The 19,788-nt window shown below is 49.1% G+C and overlaps 5 protein-coding genes; 4 read left to right on the top strand and 1 right to left on the bottom strand.

The window, feature by feature from the left end:
- Window positions 1–972: 972 nt before the first annotated feature.
- Window positions 973–2,562, bottom strand: FFUJ_01777 (related to traf5 protein; the record flags this gene model as incomplete). Its single annotated transcript, XM_023574940.1, has 1 exon — window positions 973–2,562. One exon carries the CDS (start codon window positions 2,560–2,562, stop codon window positions 973–975), a length of 1,590 nt encoding a protein of 529 aa, XP_023423820.1.
- A 2,404-nt stretch (window positions 2,563–4,966) lies between these two features.
- On the top strand, window positions 4,967–7,866 carry FFUJ_01778 (related to calpain; the record flags this gene model as incomplete). XM_023574929.1 has 5 exons in its annotated part: window positions 4,967–5,093; window positions 5,139–5,938; window positions 5,985–6,286; window positions 6,337–6,652; window positions 6,697–7,866. The coding sequence occupies 5 exons, from the start codon at window positions 4,967–4,969 to the stop codon at window positions 7,864–7,866; spliced, it is 2,715 nt and encodes a 904-aa protein (XP_023423819.1).
- Window positions 7,867–8,914: 1,048 nt separating this feature from the next.
- FFUJ_01779 (uncharacterized protein) lies at window positions 8,915–10,124 on the top strand (the record flags this gene model as incomplete). XM_023574918.1 has 3 exons in its annotated part: window positions 8,915–9,699; window positions 9,752–9,909; window positions 9,961–10,124. The coding sequence occupies 3 exons, from the start codon at window positions 8,915–8,917 to the stop codon at window positions 10,122–10,124; spliced, it is 1,107 nt and encodes a 368-aa protein (XP_023423818.1).
- A 2,061-nt stretch (window positions 10,125–12,185) lies between these two features.
- Window positions 12,186–14,455, top strand: FFUJ_01780 (related to hormone-sensitive lipase; the record flags this gene model as incomplete). XM_023574907.1 has 2 exons in its annotated part: window positions 12,186–12,277; window positions 12,328–14,455. 2 exons carry the CDS (start codon window positions 12,186–12,188, stop codon window positions 14,453–14,455), a joined length of 2,220 nt encoding a protein of 739 aa, XP_023423817.1.
- Window positions 14,456–17,732: 3,277 nt separating this feature from the next.
- On the top strand, window positions 17,733–19,743 carry FFUJ_01781 (probable glutamate decarboxylase; the record flags this gene model as incomplete). XM_023574896.1 has 4 exons in its annotated part: window positions 17,733–18,160; window positions 18,223–18,250; window positions 18,413–19,639; window positions 19,690–19,743. 4 exons carry the CDS (start codon window positions 17,733–17,735, stop codon window positions 19,741–19,743), a joined length of 1,737 nt encoding a protein of 578 aa, XP_023423816.1.
- Window positions 19,744–19,788: the final 45 nt, after the last annotated feature.

Raw genomic sequence — 19,788 nt, 5'->3', positions numbered from 1 at the left:
AGAGGGAGATGGGCGAGATCTATGAGGTGTGGACCCAAGCCTCACAAAGACGTAGTACAGTTGATAATGATGAGCTTGGGGACCTGAGGGTGGGGGAATTCCAGGCAGAGCTGGGCCTAGGAACTCTTGAGGTTCGAGGTGGGGCGGTGAGGCTTTAGTGGCTGCTTCTGAGCTGTGGCGCTGAAACTTTGGTTGCCTACTCGTGTAGAAGGACCTGGAAGAAACAGTCACTGAGGTATTGGTAATAGTGTTAATGATAAGATGTTAGATATCAGTTGAACAAAAAACCTACCACTAAAGCCGTAAGATTTATGTTGGCCTGCCAAATCACGTCCCAAACTCCGCAGCACTCTTCTAAACTCCGCAATATAAAGTGGCTCACGGTTTCCGAGGACTGCTGGTCATGTCTAAGCTGAGGTGATACAGAGTCGAGGATGCAGCATATGTATTTCCTGTATCATGATTAAGATGTAGAACTTGCATATGATACTTTAAAAAGGAGTTTCTCAAAACCAATCAATTATGATGTGTTCTCTCTACCCAGGTTAATCAATAGTATACTTATGGCAGCCTGCGTGAAAGTTACATTTTAGTTTGTCAAAGTTTCATCTCTTATGATCAGGCTGGCTCTTCCTGAACTCAAAGTTCAATCTTTTTCATCAATGGCGAAGTATGTGAAAATGAATGAAGTTCTAGACCCCTGACGTCAGGCCTTCAAGATCTTCAAGTGACGCAGCGTCATGTCTGAAATAGGCAATGTGTCACAAGAAGCATCCAAACACAGAAAACACACCTGGAAATCAAACCTGAGTCGTCAGATTAAAATAAGTCTATGATAAAAGACTACCGCCGATGCTCAATGAACCATAGCCCTTTTCCGACCAAGCCTACGCGTAAATGCCGGGGTATTCCATAAACCGTGACGCCAATAAAAGATTAAAAAAGTAGAGTAGAAAAGAAAGCAAACACTCATCACAGACGGGGCAAATCTGTTCCTTCGACACTAGCTGACCGACGACGTTCTGCGAGACGAGGGCCTTCTACCGACCTGTCCCTCTGCAAAGTCGCCGCGGATCCAGAGCTCGCGGCTGCTCTTATGCGGCCTTCTTCGCGGCTTCGGTTCAGGAGCCAGTTAACATGCATTCGAATCATGTTAATATTGTTTCGCAGTTCAGTTACCTCCTCGCGGATGGGCATGATTTGGTTGATAGTCCACATACTCTGCCGTGCCTCGAGGTGTGTCAGGTTCTGGTGAACTTCTTCGAAACCAGCGTCGAGGTCTTGAATTGTGCGGTTGTCACCCATTACCGAGTCGCCCACGCCCCGGCGACTGAGAGATGAGTTAAATTCTGTGATGCGTTGATTTGTTTCATCCTGGCGAGTCTGGAGTTGCTGGACTTGTTGGCCGAGGTTGGTGTAGGAATCGATAATTTCTCGTTGTGAGCGAATTATCATGCCTGACGGTGTGTCTGGGTGGAATGCGCAAGCTAGAGTATGAGCATCCATTTGCCCGCGCATCGCACGAGCTGGACAACCAAACTCGCTATAAGGACAGTTGATAACAGCACCTTCGCATTCTAGTTCATCGTGGTCCTTGATCTGGCTGCGATATACAAGCTTCCAACATGTCTCACAGCGAGTTTTGCTGTTCGGACATGACAACAAATGCAGCTCGCGATCAGTGGCCTCGATTGTCACTTTGCAGTGTAAACATTTATCTTCCTTGTGAGGGCAAGTGTCATCTTCGGGTTTGGAGCGTAATCTCTTGTCGCAGTCAGCGCCGGGGCAGGTGAAGTCCTTGAACCGGCATTCCGTCGTAGCATGTGTTTCGACTACCTCACGACGAACTTCCGATTTGCAGCCTCGTGCATGGTAAGGACACTTGACTTTGAGACTATTAAGCTGAGTGCGAATGAGCCGTGGTGCGCTGAAGCAGTTAGGCCAGGCGAGAGGCTCTCGGTCAATGGGACAGGCCGTTCCGGAAGGACTAGAATCAATGCTCTGTCGCAAGCATCGGTAGCAGAATGTATGATCGCAGGGAGTTGTAACCGGATCCACCAGCGGATCATGACAGATAGGACATAGTAAATTGGCATCTGGTTCATCGACATATGTCAAAGAATACATATCGAAGATGCAGTTGCCGCCATATCGTTTGGGTATTCCGAGGGAGGATAGATGTGGAGGCAGGAGGGGTCCGGTTCGACGATCCGAGTTGACGTTTGGTATCAAAAGACCCGAGTATGAGGGATCAATTCTGGCCCTGATATCTTGTCTAACCTGCTGCGAGACTTGTGCTCCAACGTAAAAAGTATCTGGCGAGGGCGGCCGAACGAGACTAGTGACGAGGTCGGGAGTTGGAGATGTGCGGCGAAGGTTGCGGCGAGCGAAGCGGCGAGCAGCGGCCGGACTCAAACGAATTCCATCATCGCTCGATTCGGACGCAGACGTCAAAAGAACAGGAACAGCCGCAGTCGGCGTAGGAGCGACAGGAGAAGTAGGAGTCGGCTGTCTCGAGTCTCGGAGGGTTGTAGCCGCTGCGGGAGGAGGAGTTGTGGCCATGATTGGTAAAACGGGGGATTATGGCCGGATCAAAGAACAGTCGAATAGGACCAGATCGGAAAGAAATTGAAGACTTGAGGTCGAGACATGTATTCGTGGATTGTGTGCGTGTTGCGCGACGTCGTGGTGACGCTCATGGGAGGGGGAGTCGATGTTTTGATGAAGAAGTGAACAAAGGGAGGATCTCGATGTGCACATCAGGACCGTATTAGGCGGAGGTAGAGCCGAGGAGGCCATGCCACGGCCATGATGTGATAAGAGCGCAGGTGTATGTACTAACAATTTTAGCGGGAGAGTTTAGGAGGTAGCATTTTGGCGGGGTTGACAAAAAAAGAAGCGGATCAGGAGAGGAGTATGGCCGTAGAAAAAGCAGGGATCTTGTTATGATGCATGCGAGTAGAATGATCAATTGAGGGTCTATAGAAGATCATTGGGGAAGTGGTTAGAGTCTATGAGATGGCCATGATGTGCTATTTCCCTCTGTGTTCTTGTTGTTTATTAAAAGTGTCTTTATTTCTCGTGATAATTGCTTCTCACTATCATCACCCAAGTCATCATCAGTTTCAGCTACTCCCGCGGGTCAGGGTCCTTGGCTCGGTTTTTTTGTCGATTACATCATCGGTCTGTCATTTTCGCCTTACTTTCTCCTTTCCCATGCCCATATTGAGCATATCCCCGCCAACTGCCGACGACGAGCCCTTTCTTCACCACATTGGGCTTGGTTGCACCGTTGACAGTGACAGTTTCAGGCACGGCTCTCCCATTCCAGAATCCACATGGGCGAAGGAACAAGCTTCAAGCCGGGACTTTCTAGTCAGCTAGAGCCCAACTCTCACCATCCACAGGTTAGTTGTCTTTCAACGGCTTTTCACATTCCATAACCAGCGCCGTACCGTAAGCTACTGCACCGCTAACGTTGCATTCCCACGCTGTACAACTCTCGATGAGTTCTCTGTGCTCCTGAACTGTGTGCGGTTCCGTAAGAAACCTCGAGATCTCCGGCTCCGCGATGGAGGTTGCAGTTTTTAGAGTTTGTTCAAAACATGGAATCGGCAATGGACAATACTGAGAAAAAGAAAAGGGGAAAGCGTTGGGTTGGTTAATTAGCAAAGAATGACGATCACTGGGTACCTTGCAGAAATAAGTGAAGCAAAACGGTTGTAGACTGACTCGTGAAGGGTCTCAAATCAAGGCCGTTGCTGAACCAAGTGGAGGCTGTCAAACCTGTCAAAGCAGCATCAGGCATTTATACCGAAACCTAGTTGCGCACTGACTGCATTGCCTGCATCAAAGTAAATCGAGGTATTGAATCTAGATACTCTTTTTAGAAGGTGATTAGGTACTACAGTATAGTCAGTCTTGAATGTCCCGAGACCAAGAAATTACCAGGTCATGGTGATCCTTCGGCATTATGAATCACCCCGGGGCTATCCCACCTCCGGATACATTTTCAGTCCAGACGTACCATGTTCCGAATCAGCCTCCCTTTCTGCCTTTCATCCTGTTGAGCCTCATCTTTTCTCCCTCGTCTCGTCCAGGCTCCCGCGAGGCATCTTCCCTGCTGACGTGGCAGAGATCAAGTCGTCTTTGATTCGTTTCGTTATCTGCAATACAACGTCAGACGATCCCGCTACAGAAGGTGAGCCAACGGCCTCAAAACCGAACAAAGCGGACTAGATCGGCCAATTCTGTCAACGTGAGGCTTATAAAATCAAGTAATTCACTCCCTCGTGCTCTTCTCGGCATGCACCCGTTGCTCTAGTTCTGACTGTTGTATGTTGGAAATGGCCCCCAACTCGCTGCTTTCTGGGTAGGTCGCTTGGCCTGATTGATTCTGACGAACGATTTCAGCCTTTTCCTTCCAAGCGAACTGTCGGTTTCGGCCGATATCTGCAATCGCCAGCGAATAATAGCTTGCATCGCTTCTTTGAACACTGCCACTTATAAAGAGCCTCTCTTTCAACCCGTGACTGTCCATGTCATCAACCTATCAGATCTCAAAGAATCCCATCATCTTTCCACGTCTCCAGTTATTGTCCTTTGTTGCCTAATCAACTGTAACGCTTCCTGCTGCACTTCACCCACCTTTCAACCCATCACTTCTGGCACAGCCTTTTTCGCGATGCATATTGTAACCGACTCGGTACGGGAAGAGAGCGTAAAGCGGCGGCTTACAGGCCAAGATGCATGCACTGCACTTTCAGTATACTTTGCGCAATCCCATGTGCAACACGGCGATGCTGCTGTTACCTGGTGATCATCGGCCAAACAGGTCACTGCGTCTCCGACAAAGGCGTCCAATCGATCTTTACAAAGAAGACGCCTTGAGAGGCTATATAGGACCCCAATATTTCCAATGCACTTTAGACATTCCAACTCTTGAAAATTAATTCTTCACCTAAACATGAAGCCAACTCCTCCTACTCCTGGCCAGCAGCCGACTCCTGCTAAGCCAAAGCGTAAACCTCTGAACCCTCAAGCTCTTGTTTCCAAGTTCTGGTCAAAGTATCACTCCAAGGCACCAGGCAAGGTCACTTCCATCTTCCCTCAGAGCCTCTATGAGTCACTTCTCACAGACGCCGACTCGTCTAATCCCAAGTCTCGCAATGCAGCACAGAGCTATGAAGATGCTGCCAAAGAATGCCGTGCTCGAGTTAGAGCCATTGTTCGGGAATGTGAACGTACCAATGCCAAATTCAGCGACCCAGACTTTGATATTGAGACCGACTTTTCGTCTTACCAAGATAATTGTCTCAATGGTTTAATGGGGAGAGGGTTCGAGGAGGACAGCAGTGATGACGAACCACTGTCATCCAAAAGGAGACCTAAGATTCAGCGAATGAAGAAATATCGCAACACACGGAACAAGAGCGACGAGCTGGAAGACGATAAGCCTAATGTTAACAAGAATAACCTGCAAAGACGCATGTTTAGCGGCAGAGACTATGGTTCTCGATACTCCAGACCAGGCTCAGTCCATCGCATTCCATGGATCTTCGAAAATCCTCAGTTTACAGTTGGCGGCTTTTCCAGCACAGACATCAAGCAAGGTGCTGGCGGCGACTGCTGGTGGTTAGCGGCTCTCGCAACTATCGCTCATCGCAAAGACTTGATGAAGAAGATTTGTGTCGCAAAAGATGAAGAATGTGGCGTCTATGGCTTTGTCTTCAACCGCGACGGAGAGTGGATCTCAACTGTGGTTGATGATAACCTTTACCTGAAGCACAAGGACTTTGGAGAAGATACTGAAGTCTACGATGCGACGGGTAAGAAAGCTCGACTTTACAAGAAGCAGAAGCAAACCGGTTCTGAGTCTCTGTACTTTGCCAAGTGTGAGGACCCTAATGAGACTTGGCTACCCTTGCTTGAGAAAGCTGTAAGTTGTCCCTTTGAGATACTCAAGACAAAACTGACGATTTCAGTTTGCCAAGGTTCATGGTGACTATCATGCTTTGGATGGTGGGTGGTCTGGCACTGCAGTCGAAGATCTCACAGGCGGCGTCAATACCGTAGTCGCTGGTAATAGAGTCCTTCGCAAAGAAAGACTGTGGCGTGAGATGTTGGGATCTGACGGCGAGGATGGAGAATTCGTCTTTGGTCTGTCAGCCGGTGGCCCAGGAGAGGACCATAACAACGGAATTGTGTTACGACATGCATACTCGATTCTCAAGGTGGCCGAAGTTGAAGACGAAGATGGCAACAAAGTGCGCTTGGTCAAGATTCGGTAAATATGACTTGCAGTTTTGGCTTTGCTCAGACAACTGACACGTACAGAAACCCCTGGGGGCAGAAATCTGAAGATGGCCATGGCGAGTGGCATGGTCCATGGTCGGATGGCTCCAAACAATGGACTCCTCACATGATTCGAAAGCTTCAGCATCAGTTTGGCGACGACGGAATTTTCTGGATGTCTTTCAACGACATGCTAGATAACTTCAAGTGGATGTACAGAACTCGTCTTTTTGATGAGCGATGGACGGTAGCTCAACAATGGACTAGTGTCAGCATCTCTTGGCTTACCGGCTACCTCAAGAAGAAGTTCATCATCGAGGTCAAAGAAGAGGGCATGGTGGTTATTGTGCTCTCACAGGTACGTTGTTCATTGGTCAACTCAACGCAGACTGACAGTCGTAGCTCGATGAACGTTACTTCAAAGACTTGAAGGGGCAATACGAATTTGTCCTGCACTTTCTGCTCAAGACGGCTGATGACAAGACATCCATTTGCTCGGTTCGTCCGGTCCATAAGTGGGATCGACGTTCGATCAATTGCGAGGTCGAACTCGAGCCAGGTACATATGAGGTTATCCCAAAAATCACAGCCGAGAGATATTACTGGCTTCCGACTGTCCAAAAGATGGTCAAGATGGGAGCCGACAGTAATCCTCAGAAGCTACGCCAGATCGGTCTGCAGTATGATCTCGCGCATGCCAAGGGCGGAATCGTTGATGAAGATGAGGCCCTCCGCAAGAAGAAAGAACTCGAGAAGAAGAAGAAAATCAAGGGCAAGAAGCAAGAAAAGAAGAAAAAACAGATGGCAGAAGCTATGGCCAGTATGGAGGCGGCGATGGTGCAGATGAGGAATGAGTATAATCGGTCTCTCAATGAGAAGGACACTGAAAGGGAGAAGACCAAGAAAGAGAAAGAAAAGGAAAAAGAGGAACCTGAACCAAAGAAGGAGGATGAGGAAGAGCCCATCAAGAAAGAGGATGATACTGGAGCAAAATCAGATAAGGCGCCGCCTGGGTTTTGGCCTGAAGATTCTTCCAAGAGTGACTTGGAAGCCTTGACTCTTGGTGAAACACCAACCGAGCCAAAAGGGGACCCGTCTTCACTTGATACGAGCCAAGGAACCGAAGACAAGAGAAGAGGATCCGCAGACTCATCCACCAGATATTCATCTGCCGACCACAGAGGCCCTCCATCTCTCGCAAACTCACCAATGCCATCACGAGATCACAGTCCCCAACACAGCAGAAGAACAACTATGCAAAGCATAGACACAAACCCCGTCTTCACGCCTCCCACAGAGCCAACCTCGGAATCGGATCTCGACAGCTCAGACTCATCGTCCGTGTCCTCGTCAGAACCAGACGATAGCCCCTCAAGCTCAGACGACGATATGCTACCCACTTCGCTGCTTCAACGACTCAAGAAGAAGAAGAAACAGCCGTGGAATGCCGTGTGCGTGATCGGCCTCAGCGTCTACGCTCAGCACGCGGGCATCAAGGTTCGTCTCGCTGATCAGAGGGGCGATGAGGCCACCGAGCTCGTGCCTCCGAAGGGCAGCCCTGCTAGTTCGTGAGCTAGAAAAAAGGAATATGCCGATTGATATACCGTTGTTGCCAAGATTGTCTAACGTTGCGAGTCGTGAGACGTGGTGTTTGTTTTGATGACGGATGTTTATATGTGTATTCCACGAATAGGAGAATTTATTCGTTCGAGAGCAACAAATAGGATTCAACAGCACTCTTCTCAGTCATGTTTTTAGCATAGCGGTTTTACTTGTCATATATCATAAAGAATGAATACTTTGACTTCTTTTTTCCTCTCCTCGCTAAGTTTCAGTGTGGATAGCACTATTCCTCGAACTGAGTTATACCCGAGACGCAATTTAACTACAACGCAGCCCGAGTCAGAACATGATCAGTTGATAGAAAACGAAAATGGCTTTGACAATACAATCAATCAAGTTTATTTACTACATGATCTACAGCCCGTGGTATCTCCATGCGTTCCACATTGACTACTACTTCGGATTTGCCTACCGTCAAACAAAAGAAAACATGCGGTCCATTGTTTCTCAGTGAAACTGAGCGTACAAATGAGCCCCGAACTAGCATAAAAAGCATCCACCAAATCTTAGTGCTAAAATGACTCGTTCTTTTTGTCAGTTCCAAACTTCAGACGCCGTTTCAACCGCACGGCCCAAACCGCTGTTTCATCTGTCGTCGTCCCGTTTCACCATCCAGGCTCACCCCTACCAAGTTACCCTCGAGATTTACATGACCGATCTACGAGACGGTTCGCGGCCAGGATTGTTGAGTAATGGCTTGACAGAAGAATGATCTGAGGTATGGCTCACCGTTTTGAGAGATTGATAATACTCGGAAGCCTTTCCAACTCGGGAAGACCTTGCGGATAAAGTACGAGGTTTGGATGAATCTATCACGATGCAGGGTTGTTCAAGAAGAGGTTCGAGCGTTGGAGTTGAGAGCATATAAGCTGAATAGAAGTCGTCGATAGAGTCGAAATCAGATCAACTCAGCTCAGCAACTTTGCATTCATTCGCTTTTTCCTTTTCATTCGCTTCTAAACAACTCCTTTCGTTTAAAAACTTGACCTCATTCATCATGTTCTCCAAGTCTGTTCTCATCGCCCTCGTGCCCTTTGCAGTGGCTGGTCCCATTGCTCCTCGACAGGGTCTTGGTTCTGGCCTCGGTTCTGGCCTCGGTTCTGGCCTCGGTTCTGGCCTCGGTTCTGGCCTTGGCTCTGGTATTCCCAGCTTTGGACTTCCCAGCTCTGGCGGCGACTCTACTGGTGGACTCCCCAGCATCCCAAGCCTAGGTTCTGGAGGTTCAACTGGAGGACTTCCCAGTATTCCAGGCCTAGGCTCTGGTGGTTCATCTGGAGGTATCCCAAGCATTCCAGGTCTGCCCAGCTCTGGAGGCTCAACCGGAGGTCTTCCCAGTCTCCCTATCGGAGGCGGTGGCTCAAGCTTCCTCCCAGGAGGCTCTACTGGTGGAGACACCACAGGAGACACTTCTGGAGATACCTCCGGCAGCGCTTCAACCAGCGCTCTCGCTTCTCAGCCCACGGGCTCTAGCGAGACTCCCCGTGCTGAGGGTGGTTCATCCACCTCTCCCTTCGGCAGCTTCCTTGGATCTGCCGGTGGCAGCAGCGGCGGCTTCGGTGGTTCCACTCAGAACGGCCTCAGCGGCGACTGCAAGGACGTAACGGTTATCTTTGCCCGCGGTACCACTGAGATGGGCAACGTCGGCACTGCCGCCGGACCTCCTTTCTTCCAGGCTCTTGCTCAGCAACTCGGAAGCGATAAGCTCGCTGTCCAGGGTGTTGAGTATGCCGCCAGTGTCGGTGGCATTATGCAAATGGGAGACCAGGCTGGTTCCCAGAAGATGTAAGTCAACGCTTCTTGAGCTCGTGAAGTCGCTTGTAACTAACATCTACAGGGCGAGTCTTGTTAAGGAGGCTTATCAGAAGTGCCCCAAGACCAAGGTCGTCATGTCTGGATACTCACAGGGTGCTATGCTGGTTCACAACGCAGCCAAGTCTCTCCCCGCCGATACCACCAGCAAGATTGCTGCCGTTGTCAACTTTGGTGATCCTTGTAAGTCACTTTCAGCGTCCAACAAAACCTCAGAAACTAACAGCTCTATAGTCCAGCGACAGGCTATCCAGGGTGTTCCCTCTGACCGCGTCAAGATTATCTGCCATGCTGGTGACGGTGTCTGTGCTGGTACTGCTGCTATTACCCCTGACCACTTGACATACAGCCAGGATGCCAACACTGCTGCTCAGTTTGTTGTTAGCAAGGTCAAATAAATGACACGCTGACGGACCCAAAATCAAGAGATGAGTGGAATGACATAATGGAAATATGGCTGGAGCAGAGCTTCGGGCGTGGATAGGTTTAAATTTCTCGTGTATCTTTTAAAGTTGCTTTAATATGAGTACTACTGATTGTTTCTCTTGTGAGACCTTATACTGCCAAAACATGATACGATAATACCAACCTTCGAAATACCTAAAGCCGTGATGACAATCGTGAGACTTTGTCAGGAAACAACTAAAGACATCAAGTCGATAAAGGTTTTGAGAGTAGAGAACGTCCAAATCAATAACATGCTTGCCTGTGTTTATAGGGTGGGTTGAAAGTCTCGAGGGGGTATACACTCACTCTCTGGCCTAACATCAACACCAGCTTGAGGAAGACAAAGGCGATCGTGGTCTAAGGCCAATAAATGAGGGATGCATGTTGTAAAGTTTAAGAGGGTCTGGAGTATGAACCTCGGTTTTATTGTGGTTCTGGGAAATTGAGTTTATGTTCGAGCGAACTCTCAGATTCGCAATATAGACTAGAACAATGGGACGGCTTTCAGTAAAACTGGGGATATGGTGTAGGGGAATCACGTTCGCTTTGCATTGTTTCGAATGCTTGCGAAAGGTCGGGGGTTCAAATCCCTCTGTCTCCAATCTTTTGCCAGATTGCGGTGTTTTTTTTTTACCCCAGGCGCCCTAATGGCTCTACTTTTAGTCACGTTACCTCCATAGACGTCTCTTGGTTAGCCAAATACATAGCCATCCCAAGTAGTCTTGTTCTCTTGCGGCATGCCTTCAGTCAGTTTCCAGTTTGGAGACCATCTGAGAATGTGGATATGAATAACGGCTGGAAGAAGCGGCAGCTACTTAACAGAACGTGGGGGCTATTTAGAGGAGCAATAAGGCAAACTGAACAAGACCAATGCATCTAAGCCATTGTATTGTGGAACAAATACGTGCAACAAGTCTTGGCTCGTCTCTTCTTAAAGTTCGAGAACGTCACTGCCAAACCTCGTCCCTACATCCATATACCGTCCATAAGCGCCTGTAACCATCAAACCAGTCAATGCATCAATAATCCTTCTTTGTCGATGACAAGTCAGCCATGCCGTGTTGCTGCATGTGATTGACAAGCCAGGGGGTGCTGCATTTGGAGAAGCAGACACGTGCCGCCCCAAGCCATGAATGAATGAATCATGTGTCCCGCATGAACAAAGCTCACATTCCATTTCGTTTCCGGACGATTACCTATTAGCCTTTCCTTTCAGCTGATGTGCCATGCATAATTGGAGTTTACGACGGGAGAGGCTTGAGACCTCGTGAGCAAGGAAAAAAAGACGTGGCATTTTTATGATAGTTTCTTGTGTCTCATAATACGTAAGTTGTAGATATTGTATCGATTTCTAGAATGTCATGTTGTTAATATTCCCCATGTCAGCGACGTCATACTCAATGCGGCCCCCACAGATGAACCATGGATTGAAATGTCCCCCGCGTTTATCCCCGGAGTTTGGAGATGACACTTTCACATGTAAATAAAATACAGCGAGTGCTACGCTACCAAAACATGTCACGAGTCACGAGTCGTCATCTCACTTCGGTCTTTGGACCGAATTGAGCTTGGAATGATCCATTGTTTGCTCGAGAATTGGCCTTTGCCTCTGTTGGTTTTGTATCTATCCAATGGCTTTTGACTTTTGCTCTCTCTTTTCCTCTTTTCCTCTTTTCCTCTTCTCATTGATGATATTCTTGTGGACGTGAAATACCCCAAACACTCGGTATACTACAGACCGTTGCACTTATCGACTTATAACGGCCAACTCACGATAAGGCTCTCGTAACCCTGTCCTGTCCTAGTCCCACCACCGAGGATATCGAGTCGTGTGTTTTACAGGGCCTTTTTTTCTTTCATGTGAACGACCATCAATTTATCCGAGATACCCTACGACACGACACGACACCATGTGTCTGCGCTCTAATTGATTTCCTTTGTTTCTTTGCTGATCTTGCATACTTCGTCGGCATTACCATATAAAACACATACCCAGACTTGGTCTACTCAGCATGATAGACCACGTCCTAGGACGGCCTTCAGTCAAGTCTCGACGGCTCCAGGTCCTCGCAGTCTTGACTTTTTGGTCTGCCTATTTAGTAAAGTAAACATTCCACCTCCGAATATGCGCCCGGAATACTAACACACTTACAGAGGCCACAAACATGGCCCTCCTGGCGCTCAGTTGCTCTCGAGACTCTTCTCTAAGCGCCTGACAGCATGGCAAACCGTCGTGATAACGATGATCTACTTATACGCCGCCCGAAACTTCAGCACCCTAGTTGGACTCGCGAGCCCAGAGCCCTTGGCCAATATGTACGACGCAACATACTACCGAGCTACATGGGTCCTGACTGCGCTGGACGCTGGCTTCTGGACGGCCATGAAGATCAAGACGAAATGGTTGCGCGATATGGCGAGCATCGTCTTCTCGCTCTTCTACCTCGTTGCTGCTGAGAAGGCAGACGAAAAGGTCCGAAAGGTCCGGGGTATGATTACCGTTGAACATCTGCGAGTGTCTTGGAATAAGGGCACCTCGCCGTATTTGAGTTTCTTTCAAGGACTCATGCGGCCTCGTTTCATGCGTTGGCCTCCAAGGCAGATCCGAATTCCACGGCCTGCCGATAGCGACTACAAAGAGCCTGTACTTGCGTGGCTGTACTACGATGGTCCTTTGTCAGATCTTCACCGTCACGATAGACTGATTCTCGATATCCCGGGTGGTGGCTTCGTTGCCATGGATCCTCGCTGTAACGATGACAAGCTGTTCTCATGGGCTGCCAAGTCAGCGTTGCCAATTCTGAGTCTCGACTATAAGAAGGCACCAGAGTTCCCGTATCCATATGCACTGAATGAGTGCTTCGATGTTTACAGAACTATTGTAAACACCAAAGGTCGATGCATAGGTCTGCCAGGCACCGAAGTCCCTCGAATCATCGTCACTGGTGATAGTGCTGGAGGAAACCTGGCGGTTGCTTCAACGTTGATGATCATGGAGACAAGACATTCCGCGTTCCGCAGACCAGGCCAAACTGAACTGCCAGCTCCTGATGGACTTGTGTGCTTCTATCCAGCTTTGGATATGAACATTGGCAACTGGATGACAGATGAGCAGATGTCTTTGATCAAAGACCGAAAGGCGAGGAAAACGAATAGAAGAATTATGCGACGCAAGAGCATGCAGTACAATGAGCTCGTGGGAACTCCCCATCACTCTGACGATGAAGAAGATGGATCGCCGCCACCGCATACCAAGTTAAGCGCTTTGACGACGAAGGAGGCTTTGATTGCGGCATCTCAAGGACCTAGAAGTCCACACCCTGAGTTCTCTCATGTGGGTCCTCGATCGTTGAGCTTCCCGAAAGATGCATCTGAGACCGATGAGAAAAAGTCCTCTCATCATCCTGAACCGATGAAGACGCGACTGGCCACTTCATCGATGATCTCTTACTTCAATGACCGAGTCCTCACGCCTGAAATGATGAGAGCCATGATTATCTTGTACATCGGCGCTCATAACCGACCTGATTTCAGCCAGGACTATCTTCTTAGCCCCGTACTAGCTCCAGAAGCACTGCTCGTCGACTTTCCCAAGACATACTTTATGACTGGAGAGCGAGATCCTCTGGTCGATGATACGGTCATCTTTGCAGGACGACTTCGCCGTGCCAAAGAGGCTGCATTTGTTCAGGAACAGTCGGAAAGACATAAGAACGCCGAGTTCAATGATAGAGACGCAGCCGAGGTGATGCTGATTCCTGGAACATCCCATGGCTTCATGCAGTTCCCAACTGTGTATCCTCCTGCTTGGCGACACTTTGAGAGATGCATCGATTGGTTCGATCAACTCTTCGACCACGCAGAAGTCATGCGCGTTCGCAAAGACAGACAAGCCCGAGCCGCCAGGTCCCAGACCAACGGCTTCGGAATCAACGGCGACGGTCGTCACCACATGCGCACTGAATCCAGCGAAGAAGACCGACCCCTCGAGATCAGCATGACAAAGATGAATCAGCGACGCAGCTCCAACCAGACAACACCCCAGCAGAGCCCCGACCTCAACGGCGGCAGTGAAAGCGGCGACACGACGCCACGAGCGCACACCAACGGAACGTCTTTATCAAACGGCGATAAGAACGCCAAGAGACGCAAGAGTGTGGGTTTGAGCAAGAGCAAGAATAGAAACAAGAGCCTTGTCAAGCTCAAGAGTTCTGATGATCTGCTGGGGAGACGTATGCAGGGACTTGCGAGCGGATTGACGGGGATGGGCGATGACGACTAGAGTATCCGTGTGTACATACATACATACAGCTCGGAAGGGACGGGATCTTGCATTGAGATGGATACTGCATGGTGATGTGGGTTTTGTCGCATAAAGGGAGATGAGTTGCATCGCGAGGTTGCATTTTGCGTTGGTTTGTAAGTTGGAGTACACAATGAGGGCACATATGTTTTCTGTAGTTGATTCTTACGAAGATATGACTGTTTGTAGATACACATAGGACACCCTTATTAGAATGTTTTGTACGACTTGCGGCCTGGGGTGAGGTGTCATGAGGATCAACAAGACTGGGACTGCCTGGTCAACCAAGCTGCAATGCATCGAATTTCTAGAAGACTGCCCAAAGTCACTGACCATCGTCTCGAAATAGTAAGACGGGACAGAACGGATCGGTCAAGCCTGGATCGCGGATATTGAATCCCGGCGGACCGTCGCGCTGTGGGCCTGGTTAACGCAAGTGACTCCTGAGGCGCTGTGGCTGGAAGCATTGCCTTCAAGATGTTGGTTGACGTTAATAATGAAGAGTATGCAGTGTCATTGCTTATTCACTACTGCTGATCTGCGCAAAGGTGCTCTAATCGCTGACAAAGTGGCTCATACAGCCTGAGATGCCTTCAAAATGATTTCAGAACGACACAACATTAACGCTTCTGCCTGCGATGCCCATCAATAAAAGTGAAGCCATTCGAAGCATTGTCTACGTCGGGAAGAAACAGGGCTCAAAAGGGGGCGGACGGACCGTGTCTGCGTCAGAGCTCTCAGTCTCGGTGAGCACAACACGCAACATATGATAGACCCCACGAAATTGGGCGGGAGTTGGGCCGATTGGATTATGAGCAAGAATTCAGCTTTCAATCAGGGGACGTTGGGCTCTGAGGAATAAGAAAGAACACGCCACTTGGACGACAGAAGTCAGGTTACTTGGGGTGAGAAAGCAGCTCACGGAGAAACCGTACAGGGACCCCTTTTGGGGGGATTATTCTTCACAGATAGAGAGGCATAAATGATACGTGTGTTTTGAGGAGAGTTTTGTCGATCGTTTAGAACTCGTAATGCTTACCAGTAGACGTGTAGTTTTCTACGGGTCTAGATGGCCTCATATGAAACGATACATAGTGGATAATGCTGTAACAAAGACTACCTAGTACCTAGACATGGTGAGCAGAGGTGAGCCAGCCCAGCCTCCTTGGCTGATCTCTCGGCATAATAGCCTAGAGTACTCGCTAATCAAGTACCTATAAGTGCCCGTTTCAACCTCAAGTCTCAGCCTCTGGGAACAGAGAGTGAAGCATTTCTTACGGAACTCGGCCGTGGATGTGGGTCTGGAGGCCCGTCTCACCGGCCGGTAACCTCCGTGATTGGACCGCGCTTGTTGGCCGGGCTGCCGTCGCGACATTTCCCATTCTATTCAGCCCTGTAAATATCAAGGAAGTAGTAAACAGGAAGACTTTGACCATAAGGGTCACGGCGATGATGGAAAGAGGAAGGTAGAAAGATAGAAAGGATATTGCTAATAACACAAGTTCTCGAATTTACCCGGTAAAATTGTGCCTTTCTATCGTTGAGAACAATATTGATGCCCGAGCAGGGGGCTTACATGGTAATGCTGCAAGTCATTACAGAGCCCTTGTCCTCTATGAATTTCGATAATCTTCACGGAATGACTGGAATCGAATTCTTGTGGCCAAAATATGGGGGCAAACAACATGAGGCGCAAGATATGTGTGCCCATAATCAAGATCAAGAGACGATGGAGTGAGTTTGGGGGTTCAACGCCCGCAATACTATCCAACATCCATATCGAGGTGAGAACAGCAATAATTAGAGCACATCGTAAAACAGGGCACACCGACTTTACCTGGGGAAATACCATGCTACGTTAACTCACCTACATCGTCCCAGAAAAGGGCCAGCAAATAGGATCAAGTTCCCCCCAGAACCTGTACCCCAAAGAACTAGGATATCTGTCCGATCTGCTTCAGAGGGAAAAACACCGCAACCCCTTTCCCACGGAGACTGACCGTCTGTGTTTTGCAAAAAAAGGGAACATCATCAGATGCTTCAACCCTGGCCCGGAGACCAGAACCCGAAAACCGCGTGTTATTTCTCTCGGCTTCACGTCACCGAATCGACACTGACCGAGTTACCCAATGTGGTAACAGGGGGGCTGCTGCTGCAAGGTGAGCTGACCTTGACTTGTTTGCGTTACGCCTGAGACAGAAAAATCATCGCTGGGTTACTTATTTCGGTCTACGTGAGGCCGCCCGCAAAACAAAAGAACTTGGCCTGAATGAACTGGTAATTTTAATAAAGTCTATGAGGGATATATACAGCCAATGCTAGAGGCCAGAGCGGTAGGTGTCGGTGTAAGTCAAAGAAACGAGACTCCCCAGTATCACCGAAAAAAGAAGCAGGGGGGGATAGCGCAAAGGTGAGCGAGCGAGCGAGCGAGCGAGGAATCGTCATCATCATGCCCGGACAAAAAGTCCCAATAATAGGAGAAAAGCGGATGAAAACGGGGTCGTTGATCATGTAGTTGTCAGGTATCTTTCTGGCGTGTTTCTGACTGCGCTGGTACAGAGGACAATACGATGCTGGGATCGGGATCATCAACAGGGCAGTGCTTGTAAAGTTACAGAAGCCTCAGGTACCAGAACCACGTTGGGCCGTTGACCTTGATTTACGGATAGCTACCTATGGACTAAGGTATGCGCGCGGGCTCCCGTTTGAGGTGCCGGATTTCCATGCTTGTAAATTTGGAGGCATTTATTTTATTCACGTCCTCATGAGAATTGCTTAAAAAGTCGGTGGCTCTGCCTCGTTGAGAGTTCTTTTGTTTTCTCTCGATTCCACTCGTATCCCTTCTATTGCATCACTCATACATAACCATCCATCTCTTATATCCATCCATTCTCTGGGTATTCACCTGTCATCCCCCCATAACAACTCCTCTTGTATTACACGTCCTTTCCCCTTCACGCTAAGGAACAGCTTCAGCTCTCAAACACCAAAGATTATTGCCGAGCTTCCCGTTCTACCCCTCCACTGAACCTTCACGGCTGCGGCTTGCCGTCATCGTCACTGTAGCTCTAACCAACTAAAACGGCCACGTCCAGAGACGCGCCACGCATACCAAACACTCACTACACTATACGAAAGCAAGCAAGGAAAAACCGGCAGCTCCCGTTTTCCCCTTTTCGGCCTATTACATTAGACTTTGTGTGTGATATCTACTGCCTATATCAAGAGCTACCCCTCTTCCCCCAGCTCTTCCATCATGAGTCTCGTACAACATTCATCAAGTGAGGCTGCCTCACCTGTTCCCATCATCGAGACAGACGACCAAGGAAGACCCGTAAAGTCAAGTACAAACGGTTACTTCCCCTCCAGCGGCCAACATCTCCCTTCTTCTGCCAACGGAACTGTTACTCCTTCGTTCATCGACAACATGTCTCATCTCTCTGTTGTCCGTGGGAGAGACGACTCTGACGCTGCGTCTATCCGCTCCACGAGCTCTCGCACCTCGAGAAAGCCTCAGATGCAGCTTGCGAGCTACCAGGATGAGTTCACCACCAGCGTCTACGGCTCTCGCTTTGCGGGCATGGACCTCCCCAGGCATCATATGCCCGAGAATGAGATGCCCCGCGACATTGCCTATCGCATGATCAAGGATGATCTGAGTCTCGACAACAACCCCATGCTCAAGTAAGTTTCCTTTGCCTCCACTTCCAAGAGCCAAAAACAGCTGCTAACAGCTATTTCACTAGCTTGGCATCATTTGTCACTACTTACATGGTACGTAATCAATCCATATCCGTCGCTTGCCAAGCCCGCCCACAGCGGAGACGAACCATTTCTTGGCTCTGGGGATGACAGCTCACTCTGTGCAACACCAGCACAACCACTAAATTACCCCGCCATCATATCTCTGAATAGCTTCACTAACACCCACAATAGGAAGATGAAGCCGAAAAGCTCATGGCCGAGTCCTTCTCTAAAAACTTCATCGATTACGAGGAGTACCCTCAATCCGCCGACATTCAGAACCGCTGTGTCAACATGATCGGTGATCTCTTCCACGCTCCTCCCGGCGAATCAGTCGGTACATCTACAGTTGGTTCATCAGAAGCCATCATGCTTGCTGTCCTGGCCATGAAGAAGCGCTGGAAGAACCGCAGACAAGCTGAGGGAAAGAGCACCGAGCACCCCAACATTGTCATGTCATCTGCTGTGCAGGTCTGTTGGGAAAAGGCCACTCGATATTTCGAGATTGATGAGAAGCTCGTTTACTGCACTCCTGATCGATTCGTAATGGATCCTGACGAGGCTGTTGATCTGTGTGATGAGAACACCATTGGTATGTGCGCTATTCTCGGAACCACCTACACTGGTGAGTACGAGGATATCAAGGCCATCAATGATCTCCTGGTTGAGCGAAATCTCGACGTTCCCATTCACGTCGATGCTGCCAGTGGCGGTTTTGTCGCACCCTTCGTGGTCCCTGACCTAGAATGGGATTTCCGATGTGAAAAGGTCGTCTCCATCAACGTCTCAGGCCACAAGTACGGTCTTGTGTATCCTGGTGTTGGTTGGGTTATCTGGCGATCTCCCGAGTATCTTCCCCAAGAGCTCGTCTTCAACATCAACTACCTCGGAGCCGACCAATCCTCTTTCACCCTCAACTTCTCCAAGGGTGCATCACAGGTCATTGGTCAGTATTACCAGCTCATCCGTCTCGGAAAGCATGGTTACCGTGCTATCATGAGCAACCTCACCCGCACTGCCGACTACCTCACAGAAACCCTTGAGAACTTGGGTTTCGTCATCATGTCAGAACGATCTGGAGCTGGTCTCCCCCTCGTTGCCTTCCGCTTCAGGACTGTTGAAGAGGGCGGTGATCCTGATCGCTACTACGACGAGTTTGCTCTCGCTCACCACCTTCGTTCTCGAGGTTGGGTCGTCCCTGCTTACACAATGGCCCCCAACTCTGGTGTCAAGATGTTGCGAGTTGTTGTCCGAGAGGACTTCACAAAGAGTCGATGTGACCAGCTCATCTGCGATGTCAAGCTGTGCCACGGCCTTCTCAAGGAGACAGACCAGGAGTCTATTAAGAAGCGCGAGGAGTACATCAGGAATCACATTTCTGCCATGGGTCGTGGAAAGCATGCCCACCCTGTTTACAAGGTAAGTAATCTCTGTTCTTTGACAATTGTTCATCAGCTAACATATCTCAGGGCGAGTCGCATTCCCTCCAGGGCAAGACTGGCAAGACACATGCTATTTGCTAGATTTACATAGACGGATATAGGATATAGGATATCGGGGATGTTTGG

The sequence above is a fragment of the Fusarium fujikuroi genome, chromosome FFUJ_chr01, assembly GCF_900079805.1.
Source record: "Fusarium fujikuroi IMI 58289 draft genome, chromosome FFUJ_chr01".
NCBI lineage: Eukaryota > Fungi > Ascomycota > Sordariomycetes > Hypocreales > Nectriaceae > Fusarium > Fusarium fujikuroi.
This window is presented reverse-complemented; position numbering and strand designations above follow the sequence as displayed.